At 42.4% G+C, this 15,359-nt stretch overlaps 1 protein-coding gene across 3 annotated transcripts in view; it reads left to right on the top strand.

The window, feature by feature from the left end:
* The first annotated feature begins 1,053 nt into the window (after positions 1-1,053).
* The window catches only part of NUDT12 (nudix hydrolase 12), a 28,819-nt gene continuing 14,513 nt past the window's right edge, over positions 1,054-15,359 (top strand). For 2 of the 3 annotated variants that reach the window (XM_065406417.1, XM_065406415.1), the window contains exons 1-4: positions 1,054-1,117; positions 6,943-7,156; positions 12,204-12,784; positions 14,240-14,407. In XM_065406417.1, coding sequence (XP_065262489.1) covers positions 6,951-7,156; positions 12,204-12,784; positions 14,240-14,407 — 955 coding nt within the window. In that variant the 5' untranslated portion in view covers positions 1,054-1,117; positions 6,943-6,950. Of the gene's footprint in view, positions 1,118-1,173; positions 1,231-6,942; positions 7,157-12,203; positions 12,785-14,239; positions 14,408-15,359 lie in introns of those variants that run through there. The other variant, XM_065406416.1, reaches the window with a different exon arrangement.

Genomic DNA, 15,359 nt, shown 5'->3' with positions numbered 1-15,359 from the left:
TTGTACATAGTGGAACAGTTTTAACAGGAGAGAATGAGGGGGCCTCATCAGAATAATCCATAGCTCAGTGGTTACAGCACTCTTTTAGGATTAGAAGAGGAGTTTCCTACCTATTTTCTTCTCATAAGACAAGGGAGAATTGACCTGGTCTCCCAGGTCCCAGGGGAGTGCTCTAATCACTAGTCTAAAAGTTATAAGGTGGGCAGCAGCATCACCTCCTCACGCCTCTAGCCATTTTGTGTGGAGCAAGGCAAGCATCTCATTCTCACAAGAAATGCCTTAGGTGCCTAAATCATCTGACTTCAATAGAAGGGTTCCCAGTCTGTGGGTGACTAGCAGAGACAAGCACCTCCTGCCAGCTGCAACTTAGGTGCCTAGCTCAGTGCAAGAGGAAGGGCTTGTTACGCACCCCTCTCGTCAGCATCTCCCATTGGCTAGTTGAGGCAGCTCCACACCTAGCATACTGGTTTCTGTTAATCCCATTCTTAGTAGGGTTGCCAACCCTCCAGGAATTAAAGATTATGTCACATGGTTAAATCTCCAGGAATACATCCAAACAAAATTGGCAACCCTAATAATTAGGTGCCCAGCTCTCCCCACTCATTGTATGGGGGGAGCCGAGGCTCCCAACTCAGGCTTTGCAGCTAACAGGGCTGTTCCTCTGATGTTTTCTAAGCATAATGCTCAGTGTTGCAACCTCTAAGTTCCTGTGCGGACCCAGGCCCCAGTGCCCAGCACCTGCTAGTGCGGGCGGAGCAAGGCACAGAGCTGAAGCCCGTGGGTTGAGCCAGGCGCTATGGACACCCGGCCGGCGTGTTCTCGCCAGCTGGCAGGGCACATGGGAGGACCGGGCTCGGGGCAGCCAGGCTTCCGCACCCGGGCCCTGCACTAACCAAGCTCGGGGCGCCCGAGCTGCGACTGAAACGGACCCGGGGCCTGCCGCCGCTAGGCAACCGGGCGCGCGGGGCGCAAGCAACGAGCCAGCCGGAGCCAATTGCGGTTCCCAGGATGCAACGCGGGAGCCGCCGGAAGTGCGGGCGCTTCTGTTCTGCCCGACCGGAAGCGGATGGTGGTGAGATTTGTTTCTCTTCCGCCTGCGGCCGTCTCCTCCATAACGGTAACGGCAGCGCCCCGGGGAGCGGGGTTTGTCCAGCGCCCCGAACCGGCCCCTCTGCTCTCCCGCCCGTGCTGGGGGGACTGAGGCTCCCACCGTCCCAGCCCCGCCTTCATGTGAGCCGCCGCTCGTCTCTCAGCAGTGCGGCCCTTCGCGCCGCTGCAGGCCCGGCGCGCCCCCTCCTCAGGCTCCTGGGGGCTCGTAGCCGGACGGTTCCACCTTAGCGGTTATCAGACCAGAAACTGCCTAACGGAAACCTGGCTGGTGCAGCGCGGGCACGTGGGTTTTCCTGCCCTGTTGAAAAACCGGTTGTCACGCAGGTGCCAGCGAGGTGCGGCTGTCACCTGTCCAGAGCAGCTTTAAAAAGACCAGGACAGACTCTATCCCCGTAAAAACAACAAGGAGTCTGGTGGCATCTTAAAGACTAACAGATTTATTTGGGCATAAGCTTTCGTGGGTAAAAACCTCACTTCTTCGGATGCGTAGAGTGAAAGTTACAGATGCAGGCATTATATACTGACACATGGAGAGCAGGGAGTTACTTCGCAAGTGGAGAACCAGTGTTGACAGGGCCAATTCAATCAGGGTGGATGTAGTCCACTCCCAATAATAGATGAGGAGGAGTCAATTCCAGGAGAGGAAAAGTTGCTTCTGTAATGAGCCAGCCACTCCCAGTCCCTATTCAAGCCCAGATTAATGGTGTTAAATTTGCAAATGAATTTTAGTTCTGCTGTTTCTCTTTGAAGTCTGTTTCTGAAGTTTTTTTGTTCAATGATAGTGACTTTTAAATCTGTAATAGAATGACCAAGGAGATTGAAGTGTTCACTTACTGGCTTATGTATGTTACCGTTTCTGATGTCCGATTTGTGTCCATTTATTCTTTTGCGGAGGGACTGTCCGGTTTGGCCGATGTACATGGCAGAGGGGCATTGCTGGCACTTGATGGCATATATAACATTAGTAGATGTGCAGGTGAATGAGCCCTTGATGGTGTGGCTGATGTGGTTGGGTCCTCTGATGGTGTCGCCAGAGTAGATATGGGGACAGAGTAGGCAACGAGGTTTGCTACAGGGATTGGTTCCTGAGTTGGTGTTTCTGTGGTGTGGTGTGTAGTTGCTGGTGAGTATTTGCTTCAGGTTGGGGGGTTGTCTGTAAGCGAGGACTGGCCTGCCTCCCAAGGTCTGTGAGAGTGAGGGATCATTTTCCAGGATAGGTTGTAGATCGTGGATAATGCGCTGGAGAGGTTTTAGCTGGGGGTTGTATGTGATGGCCTGTGATGTTCTGTTATTGTCCTTCTTGGGCCTGTCCTGTAGTAGGTGATTTCTGGGTACCCATCTTGCTCTGTCAATCTGTTTCCTCACTTCCCCAGGTGGGTATTGTAGTTTTACGAATGCTTGATAAAGATCTTGTAGGTGTTTGTCTCTGTCTGAGGGGTTGGAGCAAATTCGGTTGTATCTTAGGGCTTGGCTGTAGACAATGGATCGTGTGATGTGTCTTGGATGGAAGCTGGAGGCATGTAGGTATGTATAGCGGTCAGTAGGTTTCCGGTATAGGGTGGTGTTTATGTGACCATCACTTATTTGCACTGTAGTGTCCAGGAAGTGGATCTCTTGTGTGGACTGGTCCAGGCTGAGGTTGATGGTGGGGTGGAAATGATGCCACCAGAGTCCTTGTTGTTTTTGTAGATACAGACTAACACGGCTACCCCCGATACTCTATCCCCGTGGTTCTCAACCTGCTCTGTCCATCCCTCATGGAAGGAAGCCCAAGTCCTGTCTTCCTTCTTTAAGAGTAAGGTTGGGGGGTTTAGCACCTTCTATTCCCATGTCGTTGGCCTGTACAACATGGCTGGCAAGGTGTGAAAATGGGAGAAATCTACAGTTTAATAGAAATTGTTTTTATAGAAACGTTCCCAGAAATGTTTTTAAAAAACCACATAGATTGATCACAATACACAATTTTGATTTTGTTCTCTTTCCTGAAAAGTACATGTGTCAATATTTTCATCTTTAATGTTTTTGAAATATATTTTTTAGACTTGGTAAAAAGTTTATCTCAAGTATATTTTTTCTGAGAGTATTCCTTTTTTTTTTTTTTTTTCATATTGTGTGGCACACTAGCAAAATGAAATTAGTAAGCATCACAGTTTGTGAAGCAGACTGGACTCGATGACCTCTTGAGGTCCCTTCCAGTCCTTTGATTCTAAGCCTTGGTCCAGGGTGGTTTATTTTTATAGATTCTAGGACTGGAAGGGATCTCGAGAGGTCATCGAGTCCAGTCCCCTGCCCTCATGGCAGGACCAAATACTGTCTAGACCATCCCTAATAGACATTTATCTAACCTACTCTTAAATATCTCCAGAGATGGAGATTCCACAATCTCCCTAGGCAATTTATTCCAGTGTTTAACCACCCTGACAGGAACTTTTTCCTAATGTCCAACCTAAACCTCCCTTGCTGCAGTTTAAGCCCATTGCTTCTTGTTCTATCCTTAGAGGCTAAGGTGAACAAGTTTTCTCCCTCCTCCTTATGACACCCTTTTAGATACCTGAAAACTGCTATCATGTCCCCTCTCAGTCTTCTCTTTTCCAAACTAAACAAACCCAATTCTTTCAGCCTTCCTTCACAGGTCATCTTCTCAAGACCTTTAATCATTTTTGTTGCTCTTCTCTGGACCCTCTCCAATTTCTCCACATCTTTCTTGAAATGCGGTGCCCAGAACTGGACACAATACTCCAGTTGAGACCTAACCAGTGCAGAGTAGAGCGGAAGAATGACTTCTCGTGTCTTGCTCACAACATACCTGTTAATACATCCCAGAATCATGTTTGCTTTTTTTGCAACAGCATCACACTGTTAACTCATATTTAGCTTGTGGTCCACTATAACCCCTAGATCCCTTTCTGCCGTACTCCTTCCTAGACAGTCTCTTCCCATTCTGTATGTGTGAAACTGATTTTTCCTTCCTAAGTGGAGCACTTTGCATTTGTCTTTGTTAAACTTCATCCTGTTTAACTCAGACCATTTCTCCAAATTGTCCAGATCGTTTTGAATTATGACCCTGTCCTCCAAAGCAGTTGCAATCCCTCCTAGTTTGGTATCATCTGCAAACCTAATAAGCATACTTTCTATGCCAATATCTAAGTCGTTAATGAAGATATTGAACAGAGCCGGTCCCAAAACAGACCCCTGCGGAACCCCACTTGTTATGCCTTTCCAGCAGGATTTTGAACCATTAATAACTCTCTGAGTACGGTTATCCAGCCAGTTATGCACCCACCTTATAGTAGCCCCATCTAAATTGTATTTGCCTAGTTTATCGATAAGAATATCATGCGAGACTGTATCAAATGCCTTACTAAAATCTAGGTATACCACATCCACAGCTTCTCCCTTATCCACAAGACTTGTTATCCTATCAAAGAAAGCTATCAGATTGGTTTGACACAATTTGTTCTTTACAAATCCATGCTGGCTATTCACTATCACCTTACCACCTTCCAAGTGTTTGCAGATGATTTCCTTAATTACTTGCTCCATTATCTTCCCTGGCACAGAAGTTAAACTAACTGCTCTGTAGTTTCCTGGGTTGTTTTTATTTCCCTTTTTATAGATGGGCACTATATTTGCCCTTTTCCAGTCTTCTGGAATCTCTCCCGTCTCCCATGATTTTCCAAAGATAATAGCTAGAGGCTCAGATACCTCCTCTATTAGCTCCTTGAGTATTATGGGATGCATTTCATCAGGCCCTGGTGACCTGCAGGCATCTAACTTTTCTAAGTGATTTTTAACTTGTTCTTTTTTTATTTTATCTGCTAAACCTATTAGTATTATTCCATTATACTTCACAATTGGTATCCAGGAGGATGCATCCTCTGTGGCCTGTCATTGAATTGAGCCTTTTAACATGGCAATTAAAGTATTTCTTAAAATATATTTTCATATATATATACACTAGAGACCACATGCAATTCTGAACTTTATTGTTTTCATTTAACATATAGAGAATCTAGATTCCTTATTGGTAAATCTGAGGCTGAAACTTTATTTTTTTTCTTGGGGCTATAAAACTATATATATAATAAATTTAGTACTGGTGAGAGTTGCTGGATTAGCTATTTAGTGCTTTGAAAGTCCTGCATATTCAGAACGAGGCAATGATTGTGCAAGCTTCCAAACTGACCTGTCAGTGTGCCTTTCTGACCATCTAAATAAAGGGGACCACCTCTGAGTGAAATGGTTCCATTTCCATGACCATCCGTGCATGTGAGTCCCCAGACCCCTCCCTCATTTCCCCCACTTCCTGTATGGCTCCTGGGATACCCCCTCCACCTCAAACTGCCCTGCTTCCCCCGCCAGCAGAGCTGTCCGCAGCCCTGGCTGCATGGGCCAGCTCCTTTGGCCACGCCAGACGTTCATAGCCTGATTGTGGGGGGGAAGGGGGTCAAGTCCACAGCCGACTCTCCTCCCACCTCAGCTGCTGGGACTGTGGTGCCAGCAGGGGTGTCACTCCTGGCTGGGGCCCTTCAGTACTGTGTCTTCTGTCTCAGCTTCCAAGACAGTTACGAAGTATTTGATGGTGTCTGTTGTTACTTGAGCACCTGTGTTTACCTTCAATTCACTGTATCTTCAAGCCTCTCGTAAAGTTAGTTTTCTTTCGTGGAGGAAAATGTGTAAGGAAAGATATTTTGTCATGTGAGTTTTGATATAAAGAAACTTGCTTGGTGATGACAATTTCATTAGAAATTAATGGCCGTACTTGGTCAGACCAGTGGTCAATCTAGCACAGTATCCTGTCTTTCAACAGTGGCCGGTGCCAGATGCTTCAGAGGGTATGAGTAGAACAGGGCAATTTATCAAGTGATCCATCCCATGTCATCCAGTCCTAACTTCTGGCAGTCAGAGGCTTAGGGACACCCAGAGCATGAGGTTGCATCCCTGACCTGACCATCATGGATAATAGCCGTTGATGGATCTGTCCTCCTCCTTACCTAATTCTTTTTTGAACTAGTTATACTTTTGGCCTTCACAACATCCCCTGGCAGTGAGCTCCACAGGTTGCCTGGGTTGTATGAAGAAGTACTTCTTTATGTTTGTTTTAAACGTGCTGCCTATTAATTTCATTGGGTTACCCTTAGTTCTTGTGTTATATGAAGGAGTAAATAACACTTCCATATTCACTGTCTCCACACCATTCAGAATTTTATAGACCTCTATCATATCCCCACTTAGTCATCTCTTCTAAAATGAACAGGTCCAGTCTTGTTAATCTCGCCTCAAATGGAAGCTATTGCATACCCCCCGATCATTTTTGTTGCCCTTCTGTGTATATTTTCCAATACTAATATATCTTTTTTGAAATGAGGCAACCAGAACTTATGCAGTATTCAAAGTGTGGGCGTACCATGGATTTATATAGTGGTGTTATGATATTTACTCTATTATCTATCCCTTTCCTAATGGTTCTTAACATTCTGTTAGCTTTTTTGACTTGCTGCTGCATGTTGAGCAGAGGTTTTCGGAGAATTATCCACAATGACTCCAAGATCTCTTTCTTCAGCTGTAACAGCTAATTTGGGCCCCATTATTTTGTATGTTTGGAATATATTTTCTAGTGTACATTACTTGACATTTATCAACATTGAATTTAATTGATTTTCTTAAATTTCACACTACACGTGACATTGTTACGATTGTATCATTTTTCCTGGTGATAATTGTGGGTGAGTTTTGTTGTTCTACAAATTATATTTTTTCTTTATCCTTTCTTTTTTAAATAATATAAAATCCAAATTTTGTTCAGACATATTTCTGTTTTTTTTAACATAGCTGAGACAATGACAAACACTGAAAGGAACCCCACGCACCAAATGATTTCTCAGCTGCACAGTTTTGCTGCTACTGGAGACAAGATCAGATTGACAGCGCTATGCAATCATTCTCCATCCCTTATCAATGAAGCTGCTGAGAATGGTTGGACAGCCTTGATGTATGCTGCCAGAAATGGACACTTTGAGATTGTACAAATTCTTCTTGAAAAAGGGTAAGAAAGTTAGAGGATCCTTTACTTAGGATCTAATTATGTCCTTCCTGCCCCATTGATCAATGTCTCTGAATGACCACTATATACAGATCCATATGAACATCTTTCTTCTCTGAAGTTACCTCCTGTGTTGGGGTCTCACTCAGTTCTTCATGCCAGACTGGTGGAACTCTCCTATCGCTTAAGGTTATTTTCATTCCTGAGAGTAGTGGTAACAGGGAAAGCATGAGCCATGCCCTAAACTGGCCATTGCACACCTCCCCTTGCATGTATAAGTTGAATATGTTAAATTTAATAAATCTAAATATTCCAGTTATTTTTTCCTCAAAGCCTTAACCTTAATCCAGCACTTGCCTTTGTATTGTAGTGCAAACAGTTTTGTTTCTGTGCTTTTCTTGGCACAGTTAGTGACTAGTACCTCAGTACTTCTATGGTATTTTCTTTTACTTGTATTTCTTAGTACTCCAGTGCTAGGACTGTTCTCACTGGCAACCGAGTTAGGGCACCACTGTGCCACACTTTTTATTAGAGGATCTTAATACTATTTAATGCTGAATTTCTTTGTTTTGTCACATGGCACTTATTTCTCAGCTGGTTCAACTCTTCCCTCCGTGCACCACTGCCTTACTTCTAAGTGTGGCTTCTAAGGAGAGAGGAAAACCACGTAGTATCTTCATACCATGTCAGCACACCAAACCAATGTCAAAGACTGACTACCGTGTATGTTGAGTTGTCTGCTTTGAAGTCAACCACAGTACTGCTAGATATAGCTGCTAACATTGTGAGCATTGAAGGAACATAGATTGCCTCAAAGCTCTTGTTTGGACACCACAGGCATACTGTTGTAAATCCAACACAAAGCTGGACTGGAATGCTATGAAGTATAAAACCCTCAAAACTAAAGCCTGAGTAAGGGACAGATTTTCTAATGCAATTGAGCTGTGCTTTGCGTCAGAGCAGAGAGAAGCGAAGTTGACTTTGTCACCTTTTTGTTCCCCCATTCCTGGAACCAACCATACCTGATCCAGTCCCTGGCTAAATAAGTCATATGATAGCTTTGTGCAAATTATAGAAGCCATCCACAGTCCCAAGGGACCTTTTTGGCAGCCACAAATTGGCCAAACTCAGTGGTGGTCAGTCCACATCTTTTTTTAACTCATTACACCCTCGTTGCCCATCATGGACTGTGACCCTCTCCTACTACTGGATTACCTCAGGTGGTGGGAAACCTTACACCTGCCTTAGAGTTTGCAGGATACCTTCTTTGAGGTAAAAAATGACAGGCAAGATCACTAATACTGAGCAATCTGGACTGATTGATTGATTGATAAGATGGGCACAAACAGTGTGTTTTAATGTAGCCAAATGCAAGATCACATCAAGTCACAAAGAATGAAAATCATATTTACAGGATATGGGACTGTATTCTGGAAAGCAGTGATTCTGAAAAGGACTTAGAGTCTTGTTAGATAATGAATTGAATACGAGCTCCTAGTGTGATGCTATGTCTAGAGGGACTAATACAGGGGTGGGCAAACTTTTTGGCCTGAGGGCCACATCTGGGTGGGGAAATTGCATGCAGGGCCATGAATGTAGGGCTGGGGTGTGGGATTGAGTGCAGGGTGTGGGATGGGGTGCGGTGTGCAGGAAGGGGCTCAGGGCAGGGGGTTGGGGTGCAGGAGAGGTGCGGGGTGTGGCAGGGGGCTCAGGGCAGGGGATTGGGGTGCAGGAGGGGTGTGGAGTGAAGGAGGGGGCTCAGGGCAGGGGTACAGGAGGGGTGTGGACTGCGGGAGGGAGCTCAAGGCAGGGGGTTAGGGGCTCGGGGCTGGCAATCCCGTAGGCCGGATCCAGCCTATGGGCCGTAGTTTGCCCACCCCTGGACTAATATGATCCTTGGAGGTATAAATGAAGAGTAAGGAGTTGATATTACATCTGCATAAAACATTGGTGAAACCACTACTGGAATTCTGTATCCAGTTTTGTTTCCACACAAAAAAGATATTGAAAAATTAAAGGGAGTTTTAAGGCTACAAGGATTATTTGAAACATGCAAAAACACCTTACATTGAGCCTCAAGGGAGTTCAGTCTATTTATCTTATTGAAGAGAAGGGTAAGAGGCAACTTGATCGTAATCTACAGATACCTACTCAGGCAGAAGATGGGGCTCTTTAATCTAACAGACAAAGGCACAACAAGATCCAGTGGTTGGAAATTGAAGCTAGAAAAAATAAAACTGGAAATAAGGGACAAATTTATAACAGTGAGACTAATTAACCACTGGAACAGATTACTAGAAGTTGTAGCTTACGGTAGTCAATAGGTGAATCGCGGGCCAAAATCTGGACCGCCAGAGGCTTTTGAACAGTCCTCAAATATTTACTTATCATTTTTATTATTTTCTCTGGAGTTTGGACCTTGACTATACCTTGACCAAGAAATTTGGACCTTGACAAAAAATAATTGACTACCCTGGATGTATATTCTCGATCACTTGAAGTCTGAATCAAGATTGGATGTCTTTCTAAAAGATGCTCAAATTCAGTCACAAATTAATGGACTTAAGGCAGGACTCGTGGGGTGAAATACTCTGGTCTGTGTGTTAGACTGGATGATCTTAATGGCCCCTTCTGGTCTTAAAGTCTACTAATCTATGAAGTATTTTTTCTTCCACTTTTATTTTCATTTTTCTGAGGCACATATTTTCATCTTGAATTGGCTTTTTTTCTCTGAGAGTTGCTTTCCATGCAGTCAAAGGAGTTTATTGAAATATTCAGAGGGGCAGCATTTGTGCTAAACATGATAAGTAGGGGACTTACCTCTCACTCTGCCCCATTACCCTCAAGGGTAAAAAACCTTAGGAGTTAGGGAAGTTTTGTCAATCTCTTGCTAAGGAGCTAAAACTCAGAACTGAGATTCTTGAAAAGTGAAAGCTTCAGGGAAGTAGAATTACAAGATTAAATCATTTTGTTTTACATTGTTTAAAAAAATATTTCCCAATCCAATCTTTGCTATAAATTCCCCACTGATTGTTATAAGCAAGCATCAGTACCAACAGAAAATAGCTCATGGAGAAACACAAAGCAGTTGAAACATACAGGTGAATCTGACCCAATATCTACTATTTTTTTTTGTGATTTATGGTGATGCTGTTGTCCATCATCCACCGGGGTTTGTATTTACAAAAACAAGTGCATTCTTTTCCTGACTTCCCAATCATAGTATTTCAGAACTTTCTGTTTCCCAAAATTGCTATTTTCAATATAAGAATTCACAGCATGCTGTTGCTCGGTGATTTTAAAATTGGTTTATAAGAAAATATTTTAAACTTGAAGCATTTTACAAAGTGAGGATCAGATTTTCCCCATAGAAGATGATTGTTAGGGCATGTGCTTAGCTCCCAGTTGAGAGAACTGGTGTTGCATGTCCATATGTGAGGGTGGAATTTGTCCCTGAATGAACAAATAATCCTAATCGGAAAAGGAAAATTCACAAGTCAAATTGAATGGGAGTATGGATTGGTTTCATATTATTTATGCTTGTGATCTTTTCCTCCTAGTCTGAAACAGATTATCTGCACTGAAATCCCAGGTATTCTAACATTTTTTTATGAATAGTTTAATATATGCCCTACAGCAGTGTTTCTCCAGCTCTTTCATTCTGTGGACAGCTCTGTAAGAGAAAGATATTTCTGTGGATCAACTCATCTCCCAAAATATGATTTTAAAATGCTCATTCTGCAGACCTCTGAGAAAGGGTTCCAGAATCTTTGCCTCTTTTAAGTGTCACACTTGTTTCCAAGATAGTCCATTGTGATGCTACTAAGGCTGAAATGTTTCTTCTTTGAATGAATTAGGCCAGAAAAGTAGAGTGATTACAAACAAAAATATTTTCTTGAAAGTAGAAATGTTTTGCTAACAGGCTATTTCCCTGATTCTTCTTTGATGTTGTTGCCTCTGCATATTCTCACTTGTGGAATATGCCTTTTAGTACCATTGATCTTTGGGATCCTTCTAGAAAGCATCGCCCTCTACAGCTGCAGGAGCTCCCTCTTGCAGCACTGAACGTTCAGAGCCAAAGCTATAAAAGGGCTATGTGGTCCATCTGCCTTAGTTCTTCTCCTTCTGCAGGGGAATCTATTCTCTCTAGGCCTGGAGCAATTTCTGGGTTTTGATCCAGGACTCCCTTAATTTCTGATGTTGTATTGCATTAAAGTTAATTAGGTAGTTACAAATTTTCTCGGAGTTCTACTGTCCTGTGACACGAGTACGAGTAGAGAAGTTATTTTACCTCTGTATTGAGCATAGATGTGACCACTGCTGGAAATCTGTGTCCAATTCAAGAAGGTTGTTGATAAATTAGAGAGGGTTCAGAGAAGAGCCACAAGAGTGATTAAAGGATTAGAAAAACCTGTCTTTATAGACTCAGGCAGCTCAATCTGTTTAGATTAACAGAGAGAAAGTTACAAGGTGACTTGATTACTGTCTATGAGTGCCTACCTAGGGAATAAATATTTGATAATGAGCGTTTCAGTCTACCAGAGAAAGGCATAACATGATCCAGTGTCTAGACAAATTCAATCTGGAAACAAGGTGTACATTTTTAACAATGAGGGTTATTAACTATTGGAACAATTTACCATGGGTCATGGTGGATTCTCCATCCTGGCAATTTTAAAATAATATTTGGATGTTTTTCTAAAAGGTATGCTATAGGAATTATTTTGAAGAAGTTCTGTGGCTGTTATACAGGAGGTCAGACTAAATGATCATAGTGGTCCCTTCTGGCCTCAGAATCTAAGACTCCAACTCTTGGATTGAGCAGGAGGGAATGAAGGTGTTGGGAACATATGGTCATTTTATCATCACATTTCTAAATGTTCAGTGCTGTGAAGGAGTACGTACATGGCCCCAATTGGGACTACTTTTCTAAAGGTCCCCAAAGTTCAATGGCAGTGTGGATGTATCTCACAGTGAGAATATGTTCCAGCAAGACTCTTACAGAATCACAGTCACTATGGTAACCATCATTTTTCTTTTCTGTTTATAGGTGTGACAGGTCCATTGTCAATAAATCGAGCCAGACTGCACTAGACATTGCTAAATTTTGGGGATATAAGCATATAGCTAATTTACTAGCAAATGTTAAGGGTGGACAGAAGCCTTTTTTCCTGCCAAACGATACAATAGAGTATGAAAATTATTTTAGCAGGACACTTCTGGATAGAAGGAGTGATAAAAGAACAGATTCTAAATGGTTAAACACAAAACAAAACCATCCAGCCACGGTATACATCCTTTTCTCAAATTTAAACCCATTGGTCACTTTGGGTGGAGGGAAAGATGGTTCCCAGCAGCCTGAAGTCAGGCTTTGCAGGCTGTGCCACAAGGATGTAAAGGAATACATGAGCCAGACTGAAAAAGTCACCTTGATTTTTCTTGGAGTAGAACTTCAGTTGGCTACTCTGAATGGAGGAATTCTGAAGGAAGATGAAGAAGATGGACTGGTTGCTTGGTTTGCCCTCAGCATAGATGCTACCTTTGCTGAACAGTTTAAACAGAGGCATGAAGACTGTTATTTTCTTCATCCTCCAATGCCTGCACTGCTGCAGTTGCCTGAAAAAGAAGCTGGTAAGATGTCCAAAATGTAACTTTTAGCAATTGTCTAGTCAGAAAAGAGCAAATGGGAAGTGGGAGCAGGGCCATGGAAGGGCTCCTGTATTGGCTCCTATTTGCCCCTCTCCTACTGATTAGTTGCATGATCTTCAGCAAATCCCTACCCAATTTGTGTGCTTCAGTGATGCCCATAATAAGCTGTAATAATATATATCTTCCACATAGCAGAGTTTTGTTGTTTAATTGTTTGAAGTATGTGTTGCGATCCTCACATAAAAGGTGCAACATTTTTTATAGAAAGATTGAATTAAAAAAAGACAGCCAACTAGTACAGGCAAATACCGTTGTTTCCAGGGGTTTTAATTAGAGATCCATGACCTGATTTTTTCACTAGCTACAACTGGTTGTGTAAAAATTTGCATACACAGTTGAAAGATATTAATGTCTGCAAAACCAGACAATAATATTGCAACTGTATGCAATATCTGTGGGGAACATGTCGCATTAAGTGTATGAGTGGTTTATGTAACACTGGCCCACGGATTTAATTTACCTCTAAGTGGGGAGGGTTCTACTGCTCCACCAGGAACTAAAAACAATAGGGAGCGATTAAGGCGAATCACTTAATTATAAACACCCCACCAGAGAAGTACTACCTCTGGGGAAGGCTTTCATATACTGGTTCAGACAGGGTTTTTCAGAAACCAACAGACAAAGAAAGAGCTTATAATATAAAAAGACAGAGTTTAAATTAATTCAGGACCATCTTTCTGAACCAGCAAACAGACAGGACCTTATATCCAAGATGGGCCCCAATTCTTGCAGAAGGATTGGAAAGTCTATAAGACTGATGGGTGACTCCCTAATATCTTTAGTGTTTTCTTTATGTTTTCTCTGTAATGCTTTTACCTTAAGGATAAATGTGCTTGCCTAGAAAAAATCTCGGGTATAATTTGTAGCTGCTGGCAATAAATACACTGTTTATAGCACTTGAAGAGACAGCAAAGCACAGGCGCTGGCTTTTAGGCAGACTGGCTTGCTTGGGATATTGCAGTGTAAGGCAGGGAGCTGTATAGTCTTAAAACTCCTGGTCAGGAGGGAGAGAGACACGGGTCTCCCTCCAAAAGAGGTGCTTGCCGGGAGCTGAAACCTTAAGCGGGTGCCATCTAGAGATCACGGGAGGGGGAATACAGGTACGGTTACCCTGAAACTGTTATGCCCTGCACTAGTGTAAATGACTGCACAGGGTTCAGGACAATGCAGGCCTTAAATTAACATAGTTACAAGGAAAAATAGATAAGGGAATTTGAACAATATGAGATTATCAAGAAGACATTTTAAACGGTGGTTTTAGTTTGATTTTCCTGTTGAATTACGAGAATTTTCTTGTTGTGCTATATATTTTAAAAGATTAGAAGGCTTGTAATTTGATTTTATGTGACTCTATCATTTTGGTGCATTCTTTTAAAGGAGTAGTAGCCCAGGCTAGATCTGTTCTATCATGGCATAACCGATACCAATTCTGTCCAACATGTGGCAGTGCAACCAAGATTGAAGAAGGAGGCTACAAGACGACCTGCTTAAAAGAAGACTGTCCCAGTCTTCAAGGTGTTCACAATACATCGTACCCAAGAGTTGGTAAGAATATCATAAAAATAAACAATTGGCTGAAGAAGACTGGCTTGTATCATAGAATCAGAAATGTAGGATTGGAAAGAACCTTGATAGGCCATCTAGTCCAATCCCCTGCACTGAAGCAGGATTAAGTATTATCTAGACTATCCCTTATAGTTGTTTGTCTAACTTTGTTCTTTAAAACCTCCAATGACAGAGATTCCACAAACTCCTTAGGTAATTTGTTCCAGTGCTTACCTGCCCCTACAGTTAGGAAATTTTTCCTAATGTCTAATTTAAATCTTCCTTGTAATTTAAACCCATACTTTTTGTCCTGCCCTTAATGGATTAAGAGAAAAATGTATCACCTTCCTTTTTATACCATTCTTTTACCTATTTGAGACTTATCATGTGCCCTCCTCAGTCTTCTCTTCTCCAGATTAAACAAACCCAGTTTTTTCAGTCTTTCCTCATAGATCATGGTTTCTAGACTTTTAATCATTTTCGTTATTCTCCTCTGGACTTTTTCCAGTTTGTTCACATCTTCCCCAAAGTGTGATGCCCAGAACTGGACACACTACTCCAGTTGAGGACTTATTAATGCTGAGCAGAGGGGGGAAAAAATACTTCTAATGTGTTTTTTGCAGCACTCCTGCTATACATCACAGAATGATGTTTGTTTTATTTGCAACAGTATTACATTTTTGACTCTCATTTAGTTTGTGATCCACTATAGCCCCCAGATCCTTTTCTGCAATACTCCTTAGCCAGTCATTTCCCGTTTGGTATTTGTGCAACTGATTATTCTTTCCTAAGAGCAATACTTTGCATTTGTCCTTATTGAATTTCATCTTATTTATTTCAGACCATTTCTTATTCCAATCCTGTCCTCGAGCCCCTCCCAGCTTGGTGTCATCAACAAACTTTACACGTATACTTTCTGTGCCATTATCCAAATCATTTATTAAGAAATTGA

Source organism: Emys orbicularis, chromosome 6, assembly GCF_028017835.1.
Source record: "Emys orbicularis isolate rEmyOrb1 chromosome 6, rEmyOrb1.hap1, whole genome shotgun sequence".
In the NCBI taxonomy this organism is placed as follows: Eukaryota; Metazoa; Chordata; order Testudines; family Emydidae; genus Emys; species Emys orbicularis.
This window is presented reverse-complemented; position numbering and strand designations above follow the sequence as displayed.